Source organism: Coenobita brevimanus, chromosome 108 (assembly GCF_032717465.1).
Source record: "Coenobita brevimanus isolate Jiangsu-jjx chromosome 108, ASM3271746v2, whole genome shotgun sequence".
NCBI classification, from domain to species: domain Eukaryota; kingdom Metazoa; phylum Arthropoda; class Malacostraca; order Decapoda; family Coenobitidae; genus Coenobita; species Coenobita brevimanus.
In genome coordinates this window covers 5,712,975-5,740,039 of record NC_137061.1, presented here as the reverse complement: position 1 = coordinate 5,740,039, position 27,065 = coordinate 5,712,975, and the positions used below count along the sequence as shown (strand labels likewise).

General features: G+C 43.3%; 1 protein-coding gene across 1 annotated transcript in view; it reads left to right on the top strand.

The window, feature by feature from the left end:
- LOC145416941 (serine-protein kinase ATM-like) overlaps positions 1-27,065 on the top strand; it is a 505,436-nt gene that overhangs the window by 46,172 nt on the left and 432,199 nt on the right. The window contains exons 8-9 of the mRNA XM_080285796.1: positions 15,405-15,499; positions 16,166-16,300. Coding sequence (XP_080141922.1) covers positions 15,405-15,499; positions 16,166-16,300 — 230 coding nt within the window. The remainder of the gene's footprint in view (positions 1-15,404; positions 15,500-16,165; positions 16,301-27,065) is intronic.

Genomic DNA, 27,065 nt, shown 5'->3' with positions numbered 1-27,065 from the left:
TCCCGTCTCTGTTTCTCAATGAGTCAAGTTTATCTTTCTATCCATCTGTCTATCTATTGCAAGACGCCTCAATCCCGTTTGGGGTGGCCACAAACAAATCGCCTCCAAGTCGCCCTGTCCCCCGCCATTTCACTCCCCTGCTCCCAACTCACACCCCCCTCTCTCATATACCTTTCCACCCCATCCCTCCATCTCATCCTCGGCCTCCCCCTCCCTCTTTCCCCCTCCACCTCACTCACATACACTCTCTTCGTCAGTCTTTCACCCTCCATCCTCTCCACATGGCCAAACCACCTCAGTGTGTTCCTCATAATGCTTCCTATCACATCCACATCAACACCACAACGCTCCTTCACATCCTCATTCGTCAACCTGTCTCTCCATGTGACTCCACAGGCTCCTCTTAAATAACTCATTTCCACTGCTCTCACTCTTGACTTGTGTCCTTCCAACAACGTCCAAGCTTCACTTCCGTATGTTAGAGTTGGTATCACAATACTGTCATGTAGTAACTTTTTCACTTCCATGCTCACTTCCCTGTTTCTTATCACTGCTTTCAAAGAACCAACAACCTTTCTTCCCTGCTGTACCCTTTCAAGCACTTCACCCTCCAAACCTCCATCCTTACTCATCACACTACCCAAGTACTTAAACGTACTCATATTTTCCAATTCCTCACCATCCAACCTCGCTGTACATTCACTGACTTCACCTCTCTCAAAGACCATCACTTTACTCTTCCCTACATTCACCTTTAGATTCCGTTTCTTACACACTCTCTCAGACTCATCCACCAAGCCTTGGAGCTCCCTTTCGTCTTCACTCAACAACACAGTATCATCTGCAAACAACAGTACAGGGAGTTTCCAAACTATCCTCTCTCACCAGGGCCACTCCAACATCCACTACCCTACCTTGTACCTCTTTTATTACCCCATCCATGTACAGATTGAACAACCATGGAGACATGACACATCCCTGTTTCAACCCAACTTCCAAAGAGAAAAATTCACTTAGTTCACCATCCACACGCACTGCAGCCTTTGCACCATCATACATACTTTTCACAGCATTCAACAACATCCCATCTACTCCATATATTCTTAACACTTTCCACAATCCTTGTCTATCCACCCTGTCATATGCTTTCTCCAAATCCATGAAAGCCGCATACAACTTCTTTCTCTTCTCTAGAAACTTTTCCACTAAAGATCTGAGAATGAATATCTGATCTACACAACCTCTTCCCTTCCTAAAGCCTCCCTGTTCTTCTCCAACTAATTTCTCTGTTCTTTCTCTAACTCTGTCAATAAGTATCCTACCATACACTTTTCCTATTATACTAAGAAGACAAATGCCCCTATGATTACCACACACTTCTTTTTCCCCTTTTCCTTTGTACAAGGGAATAATTATACCTGACTTCCAATCTTCCGGGACTCTGCCTTCCTCCCAGGCCAATCTGCACATCTTCCACATCCATTCTACTACTATCTCTCCCCCATGCTTCAGCATTTCACCACACACTCCATCAATTCCTGGGGCTTTCCCTGATTTAACTTTCTTCATTGCTTCCACAACTTCTATCCTACTGATTTCTTCCTGTCTTCTCACCTCCCTCCTTCTCCCAGCCATTCCCCAGCCACTTATACTCGCATTACTTCCATCCTCTACGTTCAACAATTCCTTAAAGTGGTCTCTCCATCTGCTCACCTTTTCTCCCTTCTCCACTAGTAATCTCCCATTTTTATCTTTCACTCCCCTGCTAACTTCACTTCCACCCTGTCTTACTCTTTTCACCTCTTTCCATAACATTTTCTTACAGTCCCTCCACTTTACACTCAAATTCCTTCCAAATTCCTCATCCACTCTCTTCTTACTCTCTCTTACTAATCTTTTCACCTCTTTCTTTCTACATATAACTCTCTCTTCCGCCTCTCAACCTCTTCCACGCCGCTATTTCTCATCCATTCATTGTATGCTTTCTTCTTTTGTGCCACAGCCTGTTTCACCTCTTCAGTCCACCACGCTGTTCCTTGCACCCCCCTCCGTCTTCTCATCCTTCCACACACCACATCACATGGTGCACATATTTCTTCTGTAAATATTCTACACACACCTTCCACGTCTCCCATCTGCTCCAATTCATATTTGCCCAATTGTTCCTCCACTTCTCTCTTATACTCTGCCTTTTTCTCATCCTCTTGTAACCTTTCCACTCTCCTTGCAACTACTCCTTCCTCTCGTCTTTCCCTTCTTCTATTCCTCCATCTTACTTGAACTTTAATTCTGGCCACCACCAAGTAGTGGTCAGAAAGTCCACTCCCCCAACCTCTATAAACTCTTGCATCCATTACACATCTTCGCATCTTTTCATCCACACACACATAATCAATCATTGCCTTCCTTTCATTCAGTTCACTACCCACCCTTCTCATCACTCGCCATGTATACCTGTGGATCATTTTATGCCTGAAGAGGGTATTGGCTATCACCAACCCCCTCCCAGCGCAAATGTCCACTAACGCACTCCCATTCTCATCTATCTCAGCAGGCACACCCCACTCACCGACTATTCCATCCACCTTCACATTCCCAACTTTACCATTCATATCACCAATCAAAAACACTCTCTCATTCCTTCCAAACTTTTCCATGCACACTTCTACATTTGTCCAGAACTCTTCTCTCACTCTTCTAGCATGATCTTGCGTTGGCGCATACACACACACAATCGCCCACATTTGTATTCCAACTTTCAACTTTACCCACACAATCCTTGACCCAACTGATCCATACTGTCTTATGCTCCTCTTCCATCTTTTACTCACAACTATACATACTCCTTCCTTTGCCCTCTCATTCTCACCTACTCCTGCACATATACCCCATCCATACTCCCATTCTCTCACACTTTCTCCTCTCCATTTTGTTTCAGTTATTCCACATACATCCACTTTCGCATCCTCAAGCACCTGGACAATCTCTCTCTCTTTCACCTCATCATTCGCTCCTCTTACATTCGATGTAGCTATTACCAAGTCCTTTGTCCGGTCCTGGGTCGTCATCGTTTGGTCAGTCCTTGTCCGAGGCTTATTGTTTGTTTTTTTAGTTAGTTGTTTTCCGGGGAGGGGCACTAACCCCTTTAAACTCATTTAAGTTTTTAGACTGGGCAATCTCTTTGTCCAGGCTATTCCACAGGTCTGTACATCTATAAGGAAAATTATATTTCTTGATATCCTTCAAGCAGCTTGGCTTCTTCAGTTTCATTCCGTGTCTTTATCTTACTCTCCTATCCCATAAAAACAGATCTTCTTTGTCAGTTTTATCTACTCCCACCATGGTCCTGAACACTGCAATCATGTCGCCTCTCTTTCTCCTTTCTTCTAAGGAAGGCAAATCCAGCTTTTCCAGCCTCTCTCTGTATGACAGATCTGCCAGACTGGGGACCATTTTGGTTGCTGTTCGTTGTATTCACTCAATCTTGTTAATATCTTTCTTTTTGTGTGGGGACCACACTACTGCTGCATATTCTAACCTGGGGTGAATCATGGCCACTATCAATTTTTTCATCATCTCCTCATCCATATAATGAAAAGCTACTCTTATAATAGTCAGGAATTTATACTTCTCTCTAACTGTCTTGTTAATGTGTTTTTCAGGTGAACTGTCCTGTACCGCACTCCCAAATCTTTCTCTTCTCTCGCTTTTGTGATTGGTTCATTACCCATCAAATAATTCAATGATGACCTTTTGGTACTTTTACCCATTTCCAATATTTTTCATTTCTTTGCATTGAATTTCATTTCCCACATCTGGCTCCATTCGTGTATCCCATCCAGATCCTCCTGCAGCATTTTACAATCCTCCTCAACCTCTACCCTCCTCAAGATCTTTGCATCATCAGCAAACAGACTTGCATAACTGTTCACTCCATCTACCATTTCATTTATGTAAATCAAGAACATTACTGGCGCCAACACAGAGCCCTGTGGGACTCCACTTGTTACTTCCCTCCATCCAGACATCCCATCCTTTATTACTGTCCTCATTTGTTTGTCTCAAAAAGTCTCTCATCCATTGCAGGAGGTTCCCCTTCAGTCCTCCTATATGCTCATGTTTCCACAAGTACCTTGTCGAAGGCCTTCTCCAGATCTAAATGCACACAATCCACCCAACCATCTCTTTCCTGTAGCACGTCAATTGCTCTTGAGTAAAAACTCAACAAGTTGGAAACACATGATCTTCCACTTCAGAATCCAAACTGACTATCAGCCAAAATATTCATCTCTTCCAGGTATTTTATCCATCTATCTTTCAGAATTCTTTTGCTCAATTTTGTGACCATGCTGGTTAGGGACACATGTCTATAATTCAGGGGTTCTTCCCTGTTTCCTCCTGTATAAATTGATACCACATTTGCCCTCTTCGATTCTTGAGGCACTTTCCCCTCTTCCAGAGAACACACAATTAAACTGTGAATCTTATCCGCCAGTTGTTTTATGCATTGCTTCAGTACCCAATTAGAGATTCCATCTGGTCCTGGGGCTTTCCTTACTAGTTTCCAGTAATTTATACACTTCCTTACTTTCACTTTTATATCTTTTATTACTAATTTCTAGTCACTCCCTACCCTTTCACAAACTCCTTTTCATTAGTGAAAACTCATTGGAAACATTTGTTCATTATTTCTGCTTGCATTACTACATCTTTATAGACCTCTCCTTCTACATTCAGTTTGGTGATTCCTTCCTTTTGTTTCAGTTTGCCATTGACAAATCTAGAAAACAGTTTGGGTTCATCGTTACAATTGTCTGTTATACCTTTTTCAAAATTCCTTTCTTCATTTCTACGTATTCTTGTATATTCATTTCTAGTTCTTTTATATTCTTCCTTTGTTCTGTTGTTAGCTCTCTTTCTCCAATTGTTCCATGCCTTGTCTCTCTTGTTTTTTGCTATCATACACCTTCTATTAAACCACTCCTTTTTCCTGTTTTCTTTCCCCCTTACTCTTGGCACAAATTTTTCCACTCCCAAATTATAGAGGCCTAGACAAATATCCCACTTCCTCTGTATCTCTCTTGTTTCTCTGAATTTTCTCCAATCTGCATTTTTGAAAAGTTTTTCTCAATCCTGTAAAGTTTGCTTTCCCAAAGTTGTATCTTCCCTGCCTATAAACCTCGTCTCTTGGCTCCACGTTCCCTGTTATCATGTGGAACTCAATGACCACATGATCACTTTTTCCAGTAGGACACAGATGTTTCAAGGATTCTATTACATTGGGTTCTTTGGTAAACAGTAAAACTAGTCTTTCTGGTGTGGCCTCACCTTGGAACCGTGTCTCTTCTTTGACCCATTGCGTCGTCACATTGTTCTTTATTATATTTAATGATATAGTGCCCCACAAATCTTCATTGCCTCCTGAGTCCCACTCCTCCCAGTTCACCCCTTTACAATTGAAGTCACCCATTAAAATTATATTGTTGCTTTTCTCAATCATTTTCTGTAAATAACTAGGCATGTCTGACAACATTTCCTGGTATTCATCATCACTCCATGCTCTTGTCTTTGGGGGATCATACACTACTGCCATATCTCCCTTGCTGTTCTCTCCAGTTTCTAATTTCATATTTATCACTTTGGCCCTGCCTTCTCCCATTTCTACAGTATCTACATTTATGTTGTTCTTCACTGCTATCATCACTCCTCCTTCCGTTTTTTCTTTTCTGTCTCTTCTCCACAGTTTGTATTTACCATCTCCCATATGAACATCAATATCTTCTCTTAACTTGGTCTACAAAGCACATAACATCAGGTTCATGTTCCCTCAAAAAATCGTTGATTTCTAGCCTTGCCGATATTAAACCATCAACATCAGTATATGCCACCTTCCAGTTATTTTTGATGTTTTTTATACCCTCTTTTCTCCTTCTCTCCGCTGGTACCACTTCCTTATTTTCTGATCCATGACTCTCCAATAAAACACTGTCTTCTCTTCCTCCATTCTCTGTTCGTTTTTTACCTTTGCATCCTTTACTAACTCCTTTATTTTAGCTCTTTCTTCCTTATTTGCATCTCTCTTTATCCAAACATTTTTTAACCCTTCCTTGTCTGATAATTTTCATGTTCTACTGATAATATCATTTACTGTTGCCTGGGACTTAAACTTTACCTTCAATGGCCTTGCCCCTCCTTCCTCGTACTTTCCTAACCTAAACACCTCTTCAGTCACTTCTTGTGTGTGTGTGTGTCTGCATAGCAGTGCACCCAACACAGAAGGCCTGAGGTGACCGTTGTTAATGTTTTTGTTTTACTGTCAGCGTCATAATGCATTAATTTCTTGCTGCAACAAGTTGATAGTTCTATTCTTTAAACATATCCTAATGTTCTTTGTTTGTATTAGTAGTGGGACCAAGAGTGTTGAGCATGAAATCAGCTTGAAATGTGACTGCTAATTGTGAATGATGGGTGGGTTTGGGGGTTGGGTAGGGGTATGGGGGATGGTCGGGAGCTGGGGTAGTGGCGGTTGGAGCTCTTTTCGTCCCCCCTTCCCCTCTTCCCTGGGTATTCTGAGGTAGGAAGGGGGCACCCCTGGGCAGATATTAGTGAGCATGAGTGTACCTGTACTGTATCTTACCTGTACTATATCTAATACTGAATAATGTACTTTATGAAATAAAGACCCAAGTTTGGTACCGTACTATTTCATTTGTTTGACCTCCCAGAAAATTTCTAAGAGTAACATTCAATTATCCAGAATATTGCATGTCCGGAATGGAAGAATCCCCATGCATTCTGGTTAATTGAGCTTTTACTGTGTATGTTTGCTCCTTCAAGTTTTTGAATCATCTTTTGGAGAGAAATCAATACTTTTATATGAAGGGGAAAATGAGACTGATTCAAATTCTTTGTCAATAAAAATGGTTTCTCCAGTGCTTAAAAGAATCACCAAGAGGTAGGAAGAATAGAATTTAAAATACATAATTGGAGTGAAGGGGTTAATGTCACTACTTTTACCCCTTGTGCATCCCCTTATTGTACGTGTTTGTCCTAAGGCTTCTCAATCTGCTATGGTATTTTCACTTTAACTTGGCCTTACACATTTTTATAGAGGCTTTATACCACATAGCAATAAACTTGGCCTTACACATTTTTATAGGGGTTTATACCATATAGTAATATTTAACAAGTACAGTATGTCTTTCTATCAATCTATTTCTCAACACCATAATCCTGTAAGGGATGGCCAGAAACAAATTGCCTCCACATCACCCTGCCCTCTGCCATCTGGCAGCCCACCTTCCAACTCACAGCTCCCAGTCTCATATATCTCTCCTCTCCATCCTTCCATCTTATCCTTGGTCTCCCATCCTCCTCTCCCCCTCCACCTCACGCACATGCACACTCCTAGTCATTGTCTCAATCTCCTTCCTGTCCACATGGCTTTACCATCTCAGAGTCTTTCTGTTATCACACTCAACCACATCTGCATCACCACCACAGCGCTCCTATACTTCGTCATTTTTCAGTCTATCTCTCCACATAAGTACACCCACGCTTCTAAGTTTCTGTACCCTCCTCGACGGAAGGAAATGGAAGTCTGAGTAAGAGAAAGGGCCAGAAAACAGACAAACGTGAGCGGTAGTTTGGTACGGAGCAACGAGGCTATTGGTGAGAAACTTAATGAAACTGGATAAGAAACATTTCCATTCCATTCACCTGCAAAATATTATGCATTCGTTACATACATAGCATGTATTATAACTTAGACTACTGTGTTATCATGGAGTCCTGTGAAACTGGTCCAGACGTGAACCATCTGTTTCGAATCCTCATCATACAAATAAAGCACCAAGTCGGTTGTATATAAGCTGTGACTAGTCGTTATCACTGCAGTGATTATTTTTTAATGTTATTCCTGGATTGTCTATAGCTATAATATAGAATTATTGTGGATTTAATGTTGATCCCCACAGTAGCTGTGCGGATGGTTATGTTAAAATTATCTTGTGGACGAAAAAAAACACATTGTGATGGGCAGCGGAGAGCATTCACCAATAATTAACTATGAGCAGATGAAATTAGAAGTAAACATCACAAAATATTATGAAACAACGAAGATAAAGCTGTGGCATCCTGCTCCACCTCGTTCTCCAGGTTTTAACTGTTGCTTCATCTCATAAGTGCATTATTTTCCTTCAATCTCTGCCTCCTCTATTACTCTTATTTCCCAGTATCCTGTTACTATATGTCGTCATATTGCTTAGGTGGTTTCTATTCATCCGGTCCTATAACCCCTACTGTATTACATTATTTGTCTCATCACTCCCACACAAAAAACGTTAGCACAAGGCTGCTGAATCTGTTGCTGCCATTATTGGCACTACTCTTGCTGACCCCCCTTTTCCCACTGACCGTCTAATTTCCCTCACAATACTACTACTGCTACTCCTACAACTAATCCACTATAAATCTTTATGATAATACAAATGATTGTCCTTATGTCCATGTATCTGTTAACCACATTTTCCCTGCCCCACCGTCAACAACTCGTCACATACCCTCCACTGCTGCCCCAGTTGCACTCCACTCTCTCCCAGCCACCATCAACCCTACTGCTCCCCCACTCCGACACCACACTTCCCCTCACCTCATCCCTGGGTCAACAAGCCTGTTGTCCACCCTTTACCAGTGAATATACATGGTATGCATTAGTAATGAAAGAAAGGAAATCGGGAGCCGATTGCTAATCGCCTGCCAGAATATGCTGTTGGGCAAGTCCAAGATTTAAGCCATATGTTAATACTCTGAATGTTTTATGTTGATAGCTCATGCCATTCATGAGCTATAATGGTGCTGAGGGCTGATGATAAGAACTAGTTGGCTTTTGGCAGCCATTTTGGTGACCTTGACCCCGAGTGCCCATTTTCGAACTCCTCCAAGATTTTGGCGCTATCTTGACACCTTGAAGATTTCATGTTGATAGCTCAAGCCGTTTATGAGATATAATGGTGCTAAAGGTGGACGATGCGAACTAGTTGACTTTTGGCAGCCATTTTGGTGACCTTAACCATGACCCCGAGTGCCCATTTTCTATCCTTTCCAAGATTTCTGCCCTATCTTGATACCCTGATGGTTTCATGTTGATAGCTCAAGCTGTTCATGAGATAAAATGGTGCTCAAAGAGGGGCGATAAATATTACTTGACCTTTGGCAGCCATTTTGGTGACCTTGACCTTGACCCCGTGTGCCCATTTTCGAACCCATCCAAGGTTTTGGCAACATCTTGTTACCCTGAAGGTTTCGTGTTGATAGCTGAAGCCATTCTTGAGATATAATGGGAACACACACACACACACACACACACACACACACACACAGATACAGGCCAAAACATTATCGCTCCGCTTTCAAAAGGCGGGCAATGATAATAGTTATAATAATAACAATGTAGATGTGTAGTGTTCCTAACATATACAAACTGCAGACCCAAACGTGCCTATGTTACGGAGCACTGATATTAACCAGAGAACTGAGCACAGACCGTTCCTATTATTACCACTGGACCTTCCCTATAGTACTTCTGTATGGTAATACAACCCTTTGTAGTCCTTTGTGGGATCACTACAGCTGTTTGGGAAAAATAACAGTGCATGACATGCCTATAACCCACTACAATACACCCATGACCTTTCACTGACATCCATCAAATAGCCTATGAAAAGTTAGTGGACAAAGAAACAAACGACTGGACAGAGGACGAATGTTTCGCATCGGTATATGATGACCTGACCAAACTGTTGCCATCCTGCTTTGCAGGTGTCATCATAGTTTTAGCAATAATAATAATAATAATAATAATAATAATAATAATAAAAATAATAATAGAACTAGCAGTAGTAGTAGTAATCACATGTTATTGGGCACGATACAGAGGAGGAAAAACATCATAATCTCCATGATAAAACTCGTGAACACAGCTTTGACATATGAAACCAAACAGTGCCATAATATGCTGTAACGGTAGGGTTATAGTAATACTGACTACATTTATGTTTGACAGCAACCCAACCTTTTGTCATGGCAAACAGATACTGCATTGCATCAACACATGCTGTTTCAGTGTTTGTCCTCCTCTGTTTCATGCCTAATAACATGTGATTATTATTTTTATTATCATCATCATCATTACTATTATGACACCTGCAAAGCAGGTTGGCAACAGTTTGGTCAGGTCATCATATACCAATGTGAGACATTTGGCCTCTGTCTGTGTCATCGTTTGTTAGTTTGTCCAATAACTCCTCTTAGGCTATCTGATGGATGTCAGTGAAACGTCACCTGTGTATTTTAGTCGGTTGTAGGCATGTCGTGCAATTATTTTTCCCAAACAGCTGTTGTGATTCCACAAACGACTACAATGGGTTGTATTACCATGGTGAAGTGCTGTAGGGAAGGTCCAGTGGTAATAATATGAACGGTCTGTGGTGGGTTCTGGGGTAAATATATCAGTGCTCTGTAATGTAGGCTACCTTTGGGTCTGCAGTTTTTATATTTAATGTTAAAAACACTACACACCTATGTTGTTGTTATTATAATTATTATTAATGTATACCACATATATTCACTGGTAAAGGGTGGACAACAGGCTTGGTGGCCCAGGGATGAGGTGAGGGGTAGTGTGGTGCGGGAGCAGTAGGGTTGATGGTGGCTGGAAGAGAGTGGGATGCAACTGGGGTAGCGGTGGGGGGTAAGTGACAAGTTGTCAACGGTGGAGCAGGGAAAATGTGGTTAGCAGATAAACGGACATAGGGACAATCATTTGTATTATTATAAAGATTTATAGTGGATTAGTTGTGGGAGTGGCAGTAGTAGTATTGTGAGGGAAATTAGACACTGTCAGTGGGAAAAGGGGGGTCAGCAAGAGTAGGGCCAATAATGGCAGCAACATATTCAGCAGTCTTGTGCTAACGTTTTTTGTGTGGGAGTGATGTGACGAATGATGTAATACAGTAGGGGTTATGGGACCGGACGACTAGAAACCACCTAAGCAATATGACGGCATGCAGTAACAGGATGCCAGGAAGTAATAGAAGAAGCAGAGACTTAAGGAAAATAATGCACGTGTGAGGTGAGGCAACAGTTAAGAACTTGATAACGAGGTGGAGCAGGATGCCACGGCTGTATCTTTGTTGTCTCATAATATTTAATCTAAACTCATGTGGTTACAGTTAATTATTGGTGAATGCTCTCCGCTGCCCATCACAATGTGTTGTTTTCGTCCACAAAATAATTTTAACAAGTAATCCCTCCAATATCCGGACGCTCATTTTCTGGACATCCCCAGTAACCGAACATTTTCATCCTGGAATCCGATATTCCCAAAATGGGCCAAAAACCGCAAAAAATTAGAAAAAAATCCGACTTTTTCCCGCCCTTAATTTGAAGTTGGCGCGGGCTAGCTGTGTTTTGGTGCGTTGTTCCGCCGACGTCTGCTAGAGCGCCCCTGCATCCTCCCCACTTACCGCCCGTCTCTTGTTGTGTGTGCACGCTCGTCGTCATGGCTGCCCACGTGCTCTCTTTTGTAGTGGTGCCTTACCTGCTGCAGGCTCTCCTGCTGCTCTTGTGCCTCTCCTTCGTGTGTGTGATGATGGCCCCGCCGCCTGAGAAGAGGAAGAGAGTGGTTTTGACTCTGGAGAAGAAGAGGGAGATATTGGACAAGGTGGATGCGGGATGGTCTCCCTCACTTATCCTCCGTGAATTCAACCTGGCCTGGTCTACTTTGTTTGATATCAAGAGATCCCGCGACAAACTCATACAGTACACGGCTGACTTCTCGTCGAAAAGCAAATGCAACGTCGAGAGGAAGTTGATGTATACTCCCAAGTACGCAGAAGTCGACCGCTCTACGTTGATTTGGTATCGACAGCAATGTGCTGCTGGTGTGATGGTGAGTGGCACAGAGCTGAAGGCTGCTGCTAAGAAGTTTGCAGGGCTTCACGATGCCCTAGACTTCAAGGCATCCGAAGGTTGGCTCTTCGCGTTCAAGTTACGACATGGCCTACCAACCGTAGGTCTCATGGCGAAGGTTTGGATGCCAACGAGGATGGAGTTGACGAGTTTCAGCACAAGGTGAAGGACTGGATCGACAGGGAGGGCCTAACTCTTGGTCAAGTCTACAACGCTGACGAAACTGGCTTATTCTATAGCTCTTTGCCTACGAACACTCTAGCCGAGGAGACGGAGAAGCGTGTACCTGGCTGCAAGCTCTGCAAGCAACGGATATCTGCTTTGTGTTGTGCCAATGCTAATGGCATGCACAGGCTCAAGCCCGTTATTGTTGGCCATGCAAAGCAGCCTTGGTGTCTTCATGGGGTGATAGATGTCCTTCCTGTCGTCTGTTACCATTCCTTGAAGGCATGGTTCTCAGCCCAGATCTTCAAAGACTGGTTCCACTGCCATTTCGTCAAGGAGGTCATCCATTACCAGACGGAGAAACTGGGAATCCCACGCGACCATGTAAAGGCCCTCCTTCTCCTCAACAATGCACCTGCCCACCTGTGCGACAAGGACTTGGTGACTGAGAATGGGCACATTAGGTGCATGTTTATGCCACCTAATACGACTGCTCTCATCCAGCCAGTGGACCAAGGAGTGATTAGTGGCAGCGAAGAGGCTGTACCGGCGGAAGTTCCTGGACGAGGTGATGGTTGTCTTCGAGGATGAGGACGAGTGCAGGGAGGGACGGGACATGCAAGGCCAGCGGACTTTGGAAAACATTCGCCGCTACAACATCGTCTGCCATCTACAACTGGGCCAGTGCATGGAAGGAAATCCCTGTCAAGACTCTAGAAAATGGTTGGTCTCCTCTGCTTCTCGGAACAGATGTGGAGCACGATTTCCTAGGTTTTGACGTGGATGACTTCCATGCACGTCTATGTGCGCAAGGCAACGATGTTGATGTGGACGAAGTGCGTGAGTGGTTGGATGACGATGAGGGCGATCCTGGGTATCAGACCATGTCTGATATCGAGATCGCATCTTCAGTTGCAGGTGTCAGTACTCAGCTTGAAGATTCCGAGGAGGATGGCGATGATGATGCAGACTCCTCTCAGCATGACACTACTCCAGCCATCCCCAAGCTGAGCGCACTCCGGGAACACTTAGAGTTCGTTCTGGACTACCTGGAGCACCCGGACTGCGACAAGGAGATAGGACCCTTGGGACTTGTGGAGGAAGTGTTCGCTTTCTGGCAGCGCATCATTAATCATCAAAATCGTCGTTCCTTGCGTCAATCAACGATTGACAGCTTTTTCAGGCCCGTGACCCCCGCTGTGCCCAGCCCTGGCTCCACTCCATTGCCTCCCCAAGACAGGCCTCATGCTCCAAGCCACAGCCCAGCACATCAGGCACGGTGGAGTCACCACTTGACGTGAGTTTGCGCCTCTCTTTAGAGTTGTGTGCAGTGGGTACGCCATCACCACGACCCAGCGACGCACCCCTAGGTCACCTGCATGTGCTACTCTCAGACTCTGACAGTGATTAGATGTCAAGAATTTCTTCACTAGACCACACGGAAATTTACAGTGTTGTGCAGTGAAAAAAACAGTGCAATGTGTTATGGATTTAGAGTTGTGAGTGAAAAGACAAAAATTTAATGGACTGTAAATGTAACGTAAATTAACTTGAGTGTGTTTTGTTTAGAAAATGGTTTCAGGAGTGGAAAGACTTAAAGTGCAGAGTGCAACACTTATTTCATTAAGGTACAATGGAGCGCAAGTAAGACAAGAGTGCGCAGCGTTAAGAAAATGGAATTCTGAGTGCAAATGACTAAGCTCTGTGCAAGACTTCATGAACAGTGTGCTGCAAGTGCTTCAGGAACTCCTTCTTACTGTCAGAGTCTGAGAGGAGGCGGGTTATTCATCGAGATGGCCAGGGACTTGCTGTAAGTACCCAGAATGTTTCATATTGTACTGTACTGTTTTTTCCATACTTACCTCTAACACCTCATTTCACTCTTTTATGTCCCTTATTGGTGTGAATAGCGTCTTAGGTGCTATGCATGTGCAGTAGGGAGGTATTTTTCTGAGTTAGCCTAGGTTAGGGTCTATAACTACCAGTCCAGGAGCCAGGGACTTGTTGTAAGTACCCAGAATGTTTAATAGTATAAACCTACCTCAAAAACCTCATTTTATGGTTCTTTTGCATTTATTTCAGTCTTTTATGTCCATTATTGGTGTCATTTGGGTCTTAAATAGGTGCTATGCATGTCCAGAGGGAGTTGTATAGGTGTTTTTCTGAGTTTGGATCCATAAGTACAAGTCCAGAAGGGTGGGGCCCAATATCCGGACGGGATCAGTATCCGGACATGCCTTTGGCTCTATTACATCGGATATTGGTGGGACTACTGTATAACCATCTGCACAGCTACTGTGGGAATCAGCCTTAAATCCACAATCGATCCATCCATCCATCATCCAATCCTACGTTGCCCCATGAGGAACGTAGGATCCCGGGGCTAGGCAGTTGGTCCTGACATTTAAGATGAGAGTGACCAACCTCACTCATCCCTGAGTGGCATTACATGAGCAATAAACCCCAACCATCCCTTGGATATAAACCTTCACCGGCTCAATCCGATTGGAGCACAATAATTACCCACTTAACCACCAGGCGCCAAAATTTGGTTATATGGTTACCACCCAGCATAGTAAATGGTTTCCTGGTGAACAGGAAGCCATTTGGCTTGTCACTCAGTGTAGAGTCACCCACAGGCAGAAGGAAGAAGAAAGAATGAAGGAATGAAAGACAGAAGAGGGAGTGTAAAGTCACACGTAGGCAGAAGGACGAGGAAAGGATGAAGGAACATACTATAGTATAGCTATAGACAATCCAGCAATATTATTAAAAATAATCACTGCAGTGATGACAAATAGCAGCTTATATACTACAGACTCGGTGCTTTATTTGTATGATGAGGATTCGAAACAGATGGGTCATGTTTGGACCATTTTCACAGGACTTCATGATAACATAGTAGTCTATTTTCTAATACATGCTATATATGTTACGAACGCATAATGCAGGTATTTTGCACATTAATAGCATGGAAATGATTCTTATCCAGTTTCATTAAGTGTCTCACCATTCACCTCGTAGCTCAGTACCAAACTACCGCTCACGTTTGTCCATTCGCTGGCCCTCCCTCTAACCCTGACTTCCACTTCCTCTCACCAAGGGGGTACAGAAACTTTGGTGTGTGGGTGTACATGCTCATCTTAGATAATTAATTTCCATTGCTGTCATTCTTGACTTGTGTCCACATGAATATTTTTAAACAGGCCCAGATAGCAGGATTTAACAGGGATACTTTGTTCTATAATCCAGCATATTTTTTCCCACAGATCTTTGGTGAGGGTGATGACTATAGTGTGCTGGAGGTTGAGCAGGTAGGAGGCACACAGGGCTTTAGCAGAAAGAGACGGAGGATTGAGATAGGGTTGGGGCCTGTTTCTACCAACCTCTGCACAAAGGGCTGTTATCTCCCCTCTTTCCCATGGTAACTACTTTTAGTGAGTGGTGGGTGAAGAATACACAAGGTAGAGTCAAAGTTTATTCCTGACTAGTTTCACTGAAAATCTTCATCAGAGGAATGAACCAGAGAATGAACCTAGCCAGGAATAAACTCTGACTTTGCCTCGTGTATTCTTCATCCACCATTCACCAACCTGTCACAATGTCAGACAATACCTTTTAGGCTTTAGCAGTTTCACATGTATGAGTCAGTCTTAAGCCCTTCAGTCTGATGACATATTTTTCCGTGTGTGAGGATTGATTGATCGATTGCAATAAAAGATCTAGGCAGCATGATGGCAAATGTCATTGCTGCTGTACAGAAAGAGTAACAAAAGAAAAAAATTATTTAAAAAAGTAAATGCAGTATAGTAAAATCAACCCTTACATTAAAAATTACATAAAAATGTCAAGGACCCTCCATAAAACTATTTATTAAACAACTACGTTGATCAGCTGTACATAAAATAAGCAAAGGTAGTATGTGAGGATAAGATATCTCGCACAAAGTTAGTATGTGAGGATAATAAATCATGGATGAGTAGATTTATAATGGAGGTAGATGTATTATATTAATGTTTATTTTCTGCAGGTACCAAGTCTTATATGAGCTTTTGACATCCCACCCTGCATTCTTCACCTCGGATCGGTGCTGTCTGTTGCTGGACTCCCTTATAGAGATTCTTGACAAACCCACACATATCCTAATCCAGCCCCAAGTGCTAAGGTATGGAAGGGAAAAAGTAAACCACACACACACACACACACACACACACACACACACACATACCTTTGTTTTTCAGATGTATAGTTATGATATAAAGCTTTTGTAAGAGTATTAGTGAAGAGCACTGGAGTCAGGATTCCAGGGGCTTGAATGGTGAATCAGTGAGTAGTTTTAGCTTCATGTCTTTTGTTTTCCATTGTTTTCTGAATCCATCCTCACCTCATCTGTAGGTGAGGAAAAGAGACAGGATGTTGATGATGATGAATATGTTGATGATTGAAGATATAGATTTTTTTTATTTTATTTTATTTTATTTTTCCTTTTATGAATATGATAATGATTGAATATACAGTGGTCCTTCGCGTTTAGCGTGTTTCAAGTTAGCAGTTTTTGTGTTTAGTGATAGGTTAGAAAGGGTACCAATCCCATGCATTTAGCAATAGTCTTATGCATTTAGCGATGTGAGGTGTGAAGTGCCTTGCCTGTCCGCCACCAGACCACCATTGTTATCATTGTTGTGAGTGTCTGGTGACCATGGGTGCTTTTTTTTCTCTCACAGGGCTGAGCATTTGACATTTTTTGCATGTGAATAGTTGTATAGCCATACAGAACTGTATCTGTAAAATGTATTGCTAATACTATCTATCTATCTATTGCCAGACGCCTCAATCCCGTTTGGGGTGGCCACAAACAAATCGCCTCCAAGTCACCCTGTCCCCTGCCATTTCACTGCCCTGCTCCCAACTCACACCCCCCTCTCTCATATACCTCTCCACCCCATCCCTCCATCTCATCCTCAGCCTCCCCCTCCCTCTTCCCCCCTCCACCTCACTCACATACACTCTCTTCGTCAGTCTTTCACCCTCCATCCTCTCCACATAGCCAAACCACTTTAGTGTGTTCCTCATAACGCTTCCTATCACATCCACATCCACACCACAACGCTTCTTTATATCCTCATTCATCAGCCTGTCTCTCCATGTGACTCCACAGGCTCCTCTTAAATAACTCATTTCCACTGATCTCACTCTTGACTTGTGTCCTTCCAACAACGTCCAAGCTTCACTTCCATACGTTAGAGTTGGTATCACAATACTGTCATGTAGTAACTTTTTCACTTCCATGCTCACTTCCCTGTTTCTTATCACTGCTTTCAAAGAACCAGCAACCTTTCTTCCCTGCTGTACCCTTTCAAGCACTTCACCCTCCAAACCTCCATCCTTACTCATCACACTACCCAAGTACTTAACGTACTCACATTTTCCAATTCCTCACCATCCAACCTCACTGTCCATTCACTGAGTTCACCTCTCTCAAAGACCATCACTTTACTCTTCGCTACATTCACCTTTAGATTCCGTTTCTTACACACTCTCCCAAACTCATCCACCAAGCCTTGCAGCTCCCTTTCGTCTTCACTCAACAACACAGTATCATCTGCAAACAATAGTACAGGGAGTTTCCAAACACTATCCTCTCTCACCAGGGCCACTCCAACATCCACTACACTACCTTGTACCTCATTTATTACCCCATCCATGTACAGATTGAACAACCATGGAGACATGACACATCCCTGTTTCAACCCAACCTTCAAAGAGAAAAATTCACTTAGTTCACCATCCACACGCACTGCAGCCTTTGCACCATCGTACATACTCTTCACAGCATTCAACAACTTCCCATCTACTCCATATATTCTTAACACTTTTCACAATCCTTGTCTATCCACCCTGTCATATGCTTTCTCCAAATCCATGAAAGCCGCATACAACTTCTTTCCCTTCTCTAGAAACTTTTCCACTAAAGATCTAAGAATGAATATCTGATCTACACATCCTCTTCCCTTCCTAAAGCCTCCCTGTTCTTCTCCAACTAATTTCTCTGTTCTTTCTCTAACTCTGTCAATAAGTATCCTACCATACACTTTTCCTATTATACTAAGAAGACAAATGCCCCTGTGATTACCACACACTTCTTTTTCCCCTTTTCCTTTGTACAAGGGAATAATTATACCTGACTTCCAATCCTCTGGGACTCTACTTTCCTCCCAGGCCAATCTGCACATCTTCCACATCCATTCTACTACTATCTCTCCCCCATGCTTCAGCATTTCACCACACACTCCATCAATTCCTGTGGCTTTCCCCGATTTAACTTTCTTCATTGCTTCCACAACTTCTATCCTACTGATTTCTTCCTGTCTTCTCACCTCTCTCCTTCTCCCAGTGCTAATACACTGTTTCATTTTCAGCACTTAAAGTAGGAAATCTTGGGTCAAAAGAGTGACTTGGAGGATGAGCACAGACTAACCCTCTCAAGCATGTTGATGCGATTCATGTTCTTTGAGTGTCTCCTGGTAAATGTACATTGATGCGAATTGTGTGAAAAAGCAGAAAGAAATTCGCCCAAAATTAATTTTTTGACTGATTTGCATGAAATTTTGGTGTGTTCTAGCAGACCAGTGTTGCATCCAAAGTAAGTATTTGGCAACACTGTGACTGCTGTAATGCAACAATGTGCAGCAGAAAACCTCAGTATCTCATGACCAGCCAGGCTTAAGGGTAGCGCTGGGTCAGTCATCCCTTTAACTCCTCCATTTTCCCCCTCCCGCCTGAGGTAGAAGCTGTAATTGAAAGTAATCCCTATACTATCCGGACGCCTACTTTTTGGACTCCCCACTTACCGGACATTTTGGGCCCGGGACTTCGAAACCCAAAAATTGCCCAAAAAACACACAAATTTTTTTTTTAATACAAAATTTTTTCCGCCCATAATTTGAACTTGGCATGCAGCATGACCAGCTGTGTTTTGGTGCGTAGTTCCACCAACCTCCGCTAGAGCGCCCCTGCATCCTCTCCACTTACTGCCTGTCTTTCATTGTGTGTGCACGCTCCTCGTCATGGCCACCCACGTGCTCGCATTTGTGGTGGTGCCCTACTTGCTGCAGGCTCTCCTGTTTCTCTTGTGGCTCTTGTTTGTGTGTGTGATGATGGCCCTGCTGGCTGAGAAGAGGAAGAGAGTGGTTTTGACTCTGGAGAAGAAGAGGGAGATATTGGACAAGATGGACACGGGATGGTCGACGTCATGTATCCTTCATGAGTTCAACCTGGCCCGATCTACATTGTTTAATGTCAAGAGATCCCGGACAAACTCATGCAGTACACGGCTGACTTCTTGTCGAAGAGCACTCAACGTGGAGAGGAATATGATGTTTACTCCCCGGTATGCTGAAGTCAACTGCTCCACGTTGATTTGGTATCATCAACAGCGTGCTGCTGGTGTGCTGGTGCTTGGCACGGAGTTAGAGGCCGCTGCTGAGAAGGTCACAAGGCTTCACGATGCCCCAGACTTCAAGGCATCCAAGGGTTGGCTCTTTGTGTTCAAGTTATGGCATAATCTTTCCAATCTTAAGGCTCATGGCGAAGCTTTGGATGCGAACGAGGATGGAGTAGAGGAGTTTTGCCTGATGGTGAAGGGCTTGATCGACAGGGAGGGCCCCACTCATTAAAGTCTACAATGCAGACGAAACTGGTTTATTCTATGGCTCTGTCAACAAACACTCTAGCCGAGGAGACGGAGAAGCGTGTACCTGGCCTCAAGCTCTCCAAGCAACGGATATCTGCTTAGTGTTGTGCTAATTCTAACGGCATGCACCAGGTCAAGCCCGTCATTGTTGGCCATGCAAAGCAGCCTCGATGTCTTTGTGGGATGATGGACGTCCTTCCTGTTGTTTGGTACCATTTTGTGAAGGCTTGGTTCACAGCCAAGCTCTTCAAAGACTGGTTCCACCGCCATTTCATCAAGGAGGTCATCCATTAGCAGACGAAGAAACTGGGAATCCTGTGCAATCAGGTAAAGGCCCTCCCTCTCTTGGACAGTGCACCTGATCACCCGTGCGACAAGGAGTTGGTGGCTGATAATGGCTGCATTAGGTGCATGTTTTTGCCACCTAATACGACTGCTGTCATCCAACCAATGGATCAAGGAGTGATCGTGGAAACGAAGAGGCTGTACCGAAGGAAGTTCCTGGACAAGGTGGTGGTTGTTCTCAAGGACGAAAATGACAGCAGGGAGGGACAGGACACACGAGGCCAGCGGACTTTGGAAAACCTTTGCTGTTACAACGTCAAGTTTGCACTCTACAACTGGACCAATGCATGGAAGGAAGTCCCTGTCAAGGCTCTTGAAAATGGTTGGTCTCGTCTGCTTCTCGGAACCAACATGGTGCATGATTTTCTAGGTTTCAACGTGGATGACTTCCATGCACATCTCCGTGCGCATGGCAGTGATGGTGGTGTGGACAAAGTGCGTGAGTGGTTGGATGACAACGAGGGCGATCCTGGGTATCAGATCATGTTTGATATCGAGATCGCATCTTCAGTTGTAGGTATAAGTACCCAGCTTGAAGGTTCTGACGAAGATGCGGACTCCTTTCAGCGTGCCAGTGCTCCAGCCTTCCCCAAGCTGAGCGCACTCCGGGAGCACGTAGAGTTCGTTCTCGACTAACTGGTACACCCGGACTGTGACAGGGAGATGGGGCCCTTGGGACTTGTGGAGGAAGTGCGTGCTTTCAGGCATCGCATCATTAATCACCAAAATCGTCGTTCCTTGCATCAATCAACCATTGACAGTTTTTTCAGGCCTGTGACCCCTGCTGTGCCCAGCCCTGGCTCCACACCATTGCCTCCTCAAGACAGGCCCTCACTCTCCGAGCCACAGCCCAGCACATCAGTCACGGTGGAGTCGCCACTGGACGTGAGTTTGCACCTTTCTTCAGAGTTGTCTGCAGTGGGAAGTCCATCACCATGTCCTAGTGACACCCCTAGGCCACCTGCATCAGTTACTGTCGGACTCTGACAGCAAATAAACAGCAAGAAGTCACGACTAGGCCACACAGGAATTTACAGTGTTGTGCAGTGAAAAGGACAGTGCGCAGTGTTAAGAAATTAGAATTCTGAGTGCAAAGACTTAAGTGCAGAGTGCAACACTGATTTCATGATGGTAACAATGGAGCACAAGTAAGAACAGTGTGCGCAGTGTTAAGAAATTGGAATTCTGAGTGCAGAGACTTAAGTGCAGAGTGCAGCGCTGATTTCATTAAGGTACAATGGAGGGCAAGTAAGGCCAGAGTGCTCAGTATTAAGAAAATAGAATTCTGAGTGCAAATGACTAAGTTCAGTGCAAGACGATTACTGCAGGTGCTTCAGGTATTCCTTTTTACTGTCAGAGTCTGAGAGGAGGCGGGTTATTCATTGAGATGGCCAGGGGCTTGCTGTAAGTGCCCAGAATGATTCATAATGTACTGTTTTTTCCATACTTACCTCTAAAACCTCATTCTATGGTCCATCCATCCATCATCCAATCCCACTTCGCCCCACGAGGAGCGCAGGAGCCCAGGGCTAGGCAGTTGGTCCCAACATTTAAGATGAGAGTGACCAGCCTCACTCATCCTTGAGTGGCATTACATGAGCAGTAAACCCCAATCACCCCTTGCATATATACCTTCACCGGCTCAATCCGACTGGAGCACAATAATTACCCACTTAACCACCAGGCACCAAAATTTGGTTATATGGTTACCACCCAGTGAAGTAAATAGTTTCCTGGTGTACAGGAAACCATTTGGCATGTCACTCAGTGTAGAGTCACCCATAGGCGGAAGGAAGAGGAAAGAATGAAGGAATGAAAGACAGAAGAGGGAGTGTCAAGTCACCTGTAGGCAGAAGGATGAGGAAAGAATGAAGGAAAGAAAGACAGAAGAAAATGGAAGGAAAGAAGGATGGAGGAGAGGACAGGGCAGACATCCGAGAGCAGCACTACATTGAGTGAGTGGATGGTGAGTGCCCCCACCTACCACAAGTGGTTTCTTTCCATTTATTTAACTTTTTTATATCCCTTATTGGTGTGAATAAGGTCTTAGGTGCCGTGCATGTCCAGTAGGGAGGTGTTTGTCTGAGTTAGGCTAGGTTAAGGTCCATAAGTACCAGTCCAGGAGCCAGGGACTTGTTGTAATTACCCAGAATGTTTAATATTGTATATACTCATATAAAAAATCTCATTCTCTGGTTCCTTTGCAATTATTTCACTCTTTTATGCCCCTTATTGGTGTGAATAGGGTCTTAAATAGGTGCTATGCTTGTCCAGTAGGGAGTTATGTAGGTGTTTTTCGGAGTTAGGGTGGGTTAGGGTCCATAATTACCAGTCCAGGAGCCAGGGGCCCACTTTCCGGACGGGACCACTTTCTGGACATGTCTTTGGCTCTGTTACATTGGATAGTGGAGGGATTACTGTACTGTGATTGCACAGTGTTTTTTTCTATACTGTGAAGTGATTGTGTCTGTCAAACTTAGATACAGTATATTGTTCGTAAAACGTTGGGGCCTGTTATCAGCCATTAGGCATAGAGGCAGGAGTCCGGTTCCCTATAACGGGGTTTGGCAGTTGTGCTTCGCCCTGCTCGTAAATTATGTGAGCTTTATATTGTGTGAAACATATAGTGCCTTGATTAGTAAAATCAACTGACCTTCCTTAGCAGGCGTTACATACACCATAGAGATATGCCGTAGTCGCTAAGGGAACAGGCGGTCACATACGCCACAGTCGGGAAGGGAATAATAGGGGAGGTTGGGGTGGAATCAATGTGATAATGTTTTACATTGTGTATGGTTTAGTGTGAAATATACGTATAAAATAGTGCAGTGAGTGTTCATGGAGAAATATTTCATACATTGACTGACAGCGCAAACCTAGTGCAAGGATCCGAGTCTCCAAGTATGCCACACAACCACACAGACTTAAGTGAAAAGGTATTGTACCACTCTCTAACAGTGCTATATTGTGCATGGTTTAGTGTGAAATATATGTATAAAACAGTGTAGCGATTGTTCGTGGAGAATCTATTGTGTGCATCACATGCCTGACACACACACACACACACACACACACACACACACACACACACACACACACACACACACACACACACACACACACACACATGTCAGGACTCCATATTATAATTACAAATCATAATAGATAAATAGATAGATAGAGAGACAGATAGAAGCAGCAAGTCAGATGATGAGAAGGTATTGTGTCTGCGAGAATCGAGCAATGCTAAACATGCTTACACACTCTTAACTCAAGGAATGCTTTATAGGCACACAACAGTGCCTCGTGACCATACACACACATACTCACACACAGGTTTCTAGAACTTTCCAACCACAGTGTAACACACGTGACACGACCCCTGCTACACCAGAATTTAGGAAGCAGAGCTCAGGAGGAGGCTAGCTATAGAAATGGCAGGTAGTAGGGAGAACGAGCCTAGCAACATAGACGAGAGGGAAGAGAGAAAGAGAGAGCGAGACAGGAGGTAGCTCGCGGGACTCTACTTATACTTCACTCGTGTGTGTGAGACTTTGTTAATATTTCCAAGACAAATAAAAATAGTCTCATACTATTCTTTACCTCTCCTGTCATTTCATGACAAATGGGAACGAAGATTATCTACTTACAAAGCTACTCACGTATAACAACCGCTCGTCCGCAGATTCAATATATATATAACTAAACAAAAAAACATCACTACAAAGAAGCTACAAAGTTATTGTGACATTTGGTTGGCAGTGAATGTACGAACCTTGTCTACAAATCAACAGTGAATTCCTACAAAATGCAAGTCCACGAGTGTACAATTGATTCTGCATTATCAAGAGTGAAAACAAAAAAATACCTCTTACAACCAGCTCCTGACAGTATTCTCTCCAACCCCCCCTCTGTCTCCACGATCATCACGCTGATTTAGAAGTGATCACACGACGTCTTGCCAATAGTTTAACAAAGTACAATACCCTCGCGTCCAACACGCGTTAGTCCAGCACGATTCGGGTCCAGCACGGAGAGCAATTAATTAGTATTATTTAATATGATTTAATTACTGCAACATGAGTGTGTTAGCATAACACGCACAGAGCTCCGAGAAGTGGGCGAAATCTGCAGAGTTCACTCTAGCACGATCACCCCTGGTCCAACACAGTCATACTGGACATTTCCATGATGATGATAGCCAATGAAAACTTCTGATCAAGTAGCCTTCCCCGCCCGCTATCGTGACGTGATCGTGATGCCGCCCAATTAAAAACGCTTCTGGTGTCACGTGATGTTTTGTTTAAATTTCTCCCGCCACAGCACCACTCAGTCGCATAATTGCATTGGAAGGTGCTTTTTTCTTGCTGCATTTTCTGCCCTTGTCACTGCATTTTACCCTGCTCACAATGCCTAGGAAGCCTTCTGAGAACCCCAAGAAGCGTCGGCACCTCCCTCAGGCCACCAAGCTAGAAAGCATCGAGAGGAAGAAGAAAGGGGAGAGGAAAGTTGACATTGCCAAGGCCTACGACATGAATGAAGCCAACGTGAGGATCATAATAAAAAACTAAGACAAGATCCTGGCAGCCGAAAGCTATCACACGGCACTTCATACCAGGTTTGCCGATGATACGATGGTAAATTGGAACGGTAACGTGGTAAAATTGCCGACGATACCACGGGCATTTGGAATTCATCTGGATGGATTCCTGCCGAGGATACGACAGGCAAAACAGTGTGACCAAAACCCAGACGACTCGACAGAGAATGTATCGTACTACAGCACTGAACATTTAGTCTGACACTGAATACATATTAATATTTTAGAATAAATATCAATCGTTTTGAAACCCTTCTCATCGGCGTGCGTACCAATTTATAAACAAAGTTGCTTCTCCTTATTCTCTACCGAGTCAGCGACAGCGATCACTTTCCACAGTCACGAGACGGGGCTCTGGCAACAGTGTGAGAAGCATGCCCTTTGCCGAGAATTACAGAGTGCTAGGACAGGCAGAAGCAGGACCTTCCATGGCTGTGGACGAAGATAATGATTCTGAGTGTGATTTCGAAGGATTTATGAGGGAGGTTGAGGAGGAGCACAAGCCATTACCCGCTAGTGACGCCAGCAGCCATCCTCCGGGGACCCAGTAGGACTACCTACAGCCTTGGATACCACCTTCCATTCCCAGCAAGCCCACCAACACTATCGTAAAAGGTTAGTTATCATTCATAGCACAGTACCATTTATTATAATTACAATAGTACCAGTATATGTATAGGTATATGGTGGGTATTTAGGGTGACTTTTCCTAGGGTTGCTGACATAATTCATTTTTCCCCATAAGCTCTATTGTTAGTCCAACACGTTTTTGGTCCAACACGTGACCCATGCATGACAATATTACCGTGCTGGACGCGAGGGTACTGTACTGATACAAACAATCTTGCAATTCCTACGACGAACCAACAAACTACAACAATCTACGATCAGCTACAAGTAACGACTCTACGAATCGTTTGTATAATCTACACGCACCTACAAGTAGCGACAGTCTTCATCCCACAACGAGTAAATCACAGGAAAAAAGGATCACGAATACCTCAAGAAAGAAAAACAAAACAAACAAACGAAGAGTGAGACACGACTCACAACTCACAACCATCTGACCTCACCCTCCTTTCTCTGCTACATCCACCCAACCTCCACCACTGACGCAGGAGTGAAGAGGTCAAGACAACGAAGCAAATACCAAGCCCATATTCACAACTCATCTTACTCACTCATCTTCACTCAAGTTACTCATCGCTACTCATTTACTCACCACAGCTACCAGTGTGGGAAGTCGACGTCACCATATGTGTGGTGAGACGACACCAAACCGTGTGTCTGACACCCCACAACACGTCAATCAACCCGTGAAGAACAACGCTATCACCACGTGCAACACCACTCACACCATTTCCACCACGGTAAAAATTAGTGAGTTACATAGTTACTTCATTTATACAGTACACAGTGATAGACAGAAAACTTCTGCACAAACATATAAAACGTGCTGTATAGTTACAACTTAAATACATATACCTTCTTCAATTATCTTCATATTTCAATCATTAAATACTTGCACCAATAATAAATATTCTGCACTGTATATATTCATTCATTTATTATAGCATTTATTTACTACCAACGAGTGTTATCATTTATACTTACATAAAATACGTGTTGGATGCATACAGCTATACATTATTACATCTACAAAGTAATAAAGAAAATATACCATCACAGTTACTCAGTGAGTGATTAAAAGAACTGTATTAAACATTTATTAATTAAAGCTACCTTGTGGAAACAGATAAATTTAAGTTACAAGGAAAACCAGAAAAAAAAAAATGGCAACACAAATGATGTTAGCAAGAATGAACATCTTCAACACAATCGTGAAGACAATGATTTCCACACAGTGCTGACACATATATTGCCCACGATAGGTACAAGTGAAGAACAAGTCAGTGTATACAGTTAATACTGTATATAGTGTATATATATTTTTTTATATAAAATAAAAAAATATGGGACTATATAATATCATTTTCAGTAATATCTGTGCAATATAAACTTAACCTTAAAAAAGGGTCCCAAGGAAATTAGCCAGCAATTATGCAACCTCAAGCAACACTGAAAAAACGTACACAAATGATGAAAAACAAACTATAGAAAATCAATACATAAAAAAAAAAAAAGAAAGAAAGAAAGAAAAAGAAATAGCATAAGATCACATAACAAACAAATGAAAATAAGTGTAAGTGTTACTACAAATGCCAAAATACCACATAAACTCCTTCTATAAGTGAAACAAAAAACAAATTGTTGTCTCCACAAGCAAGTGGC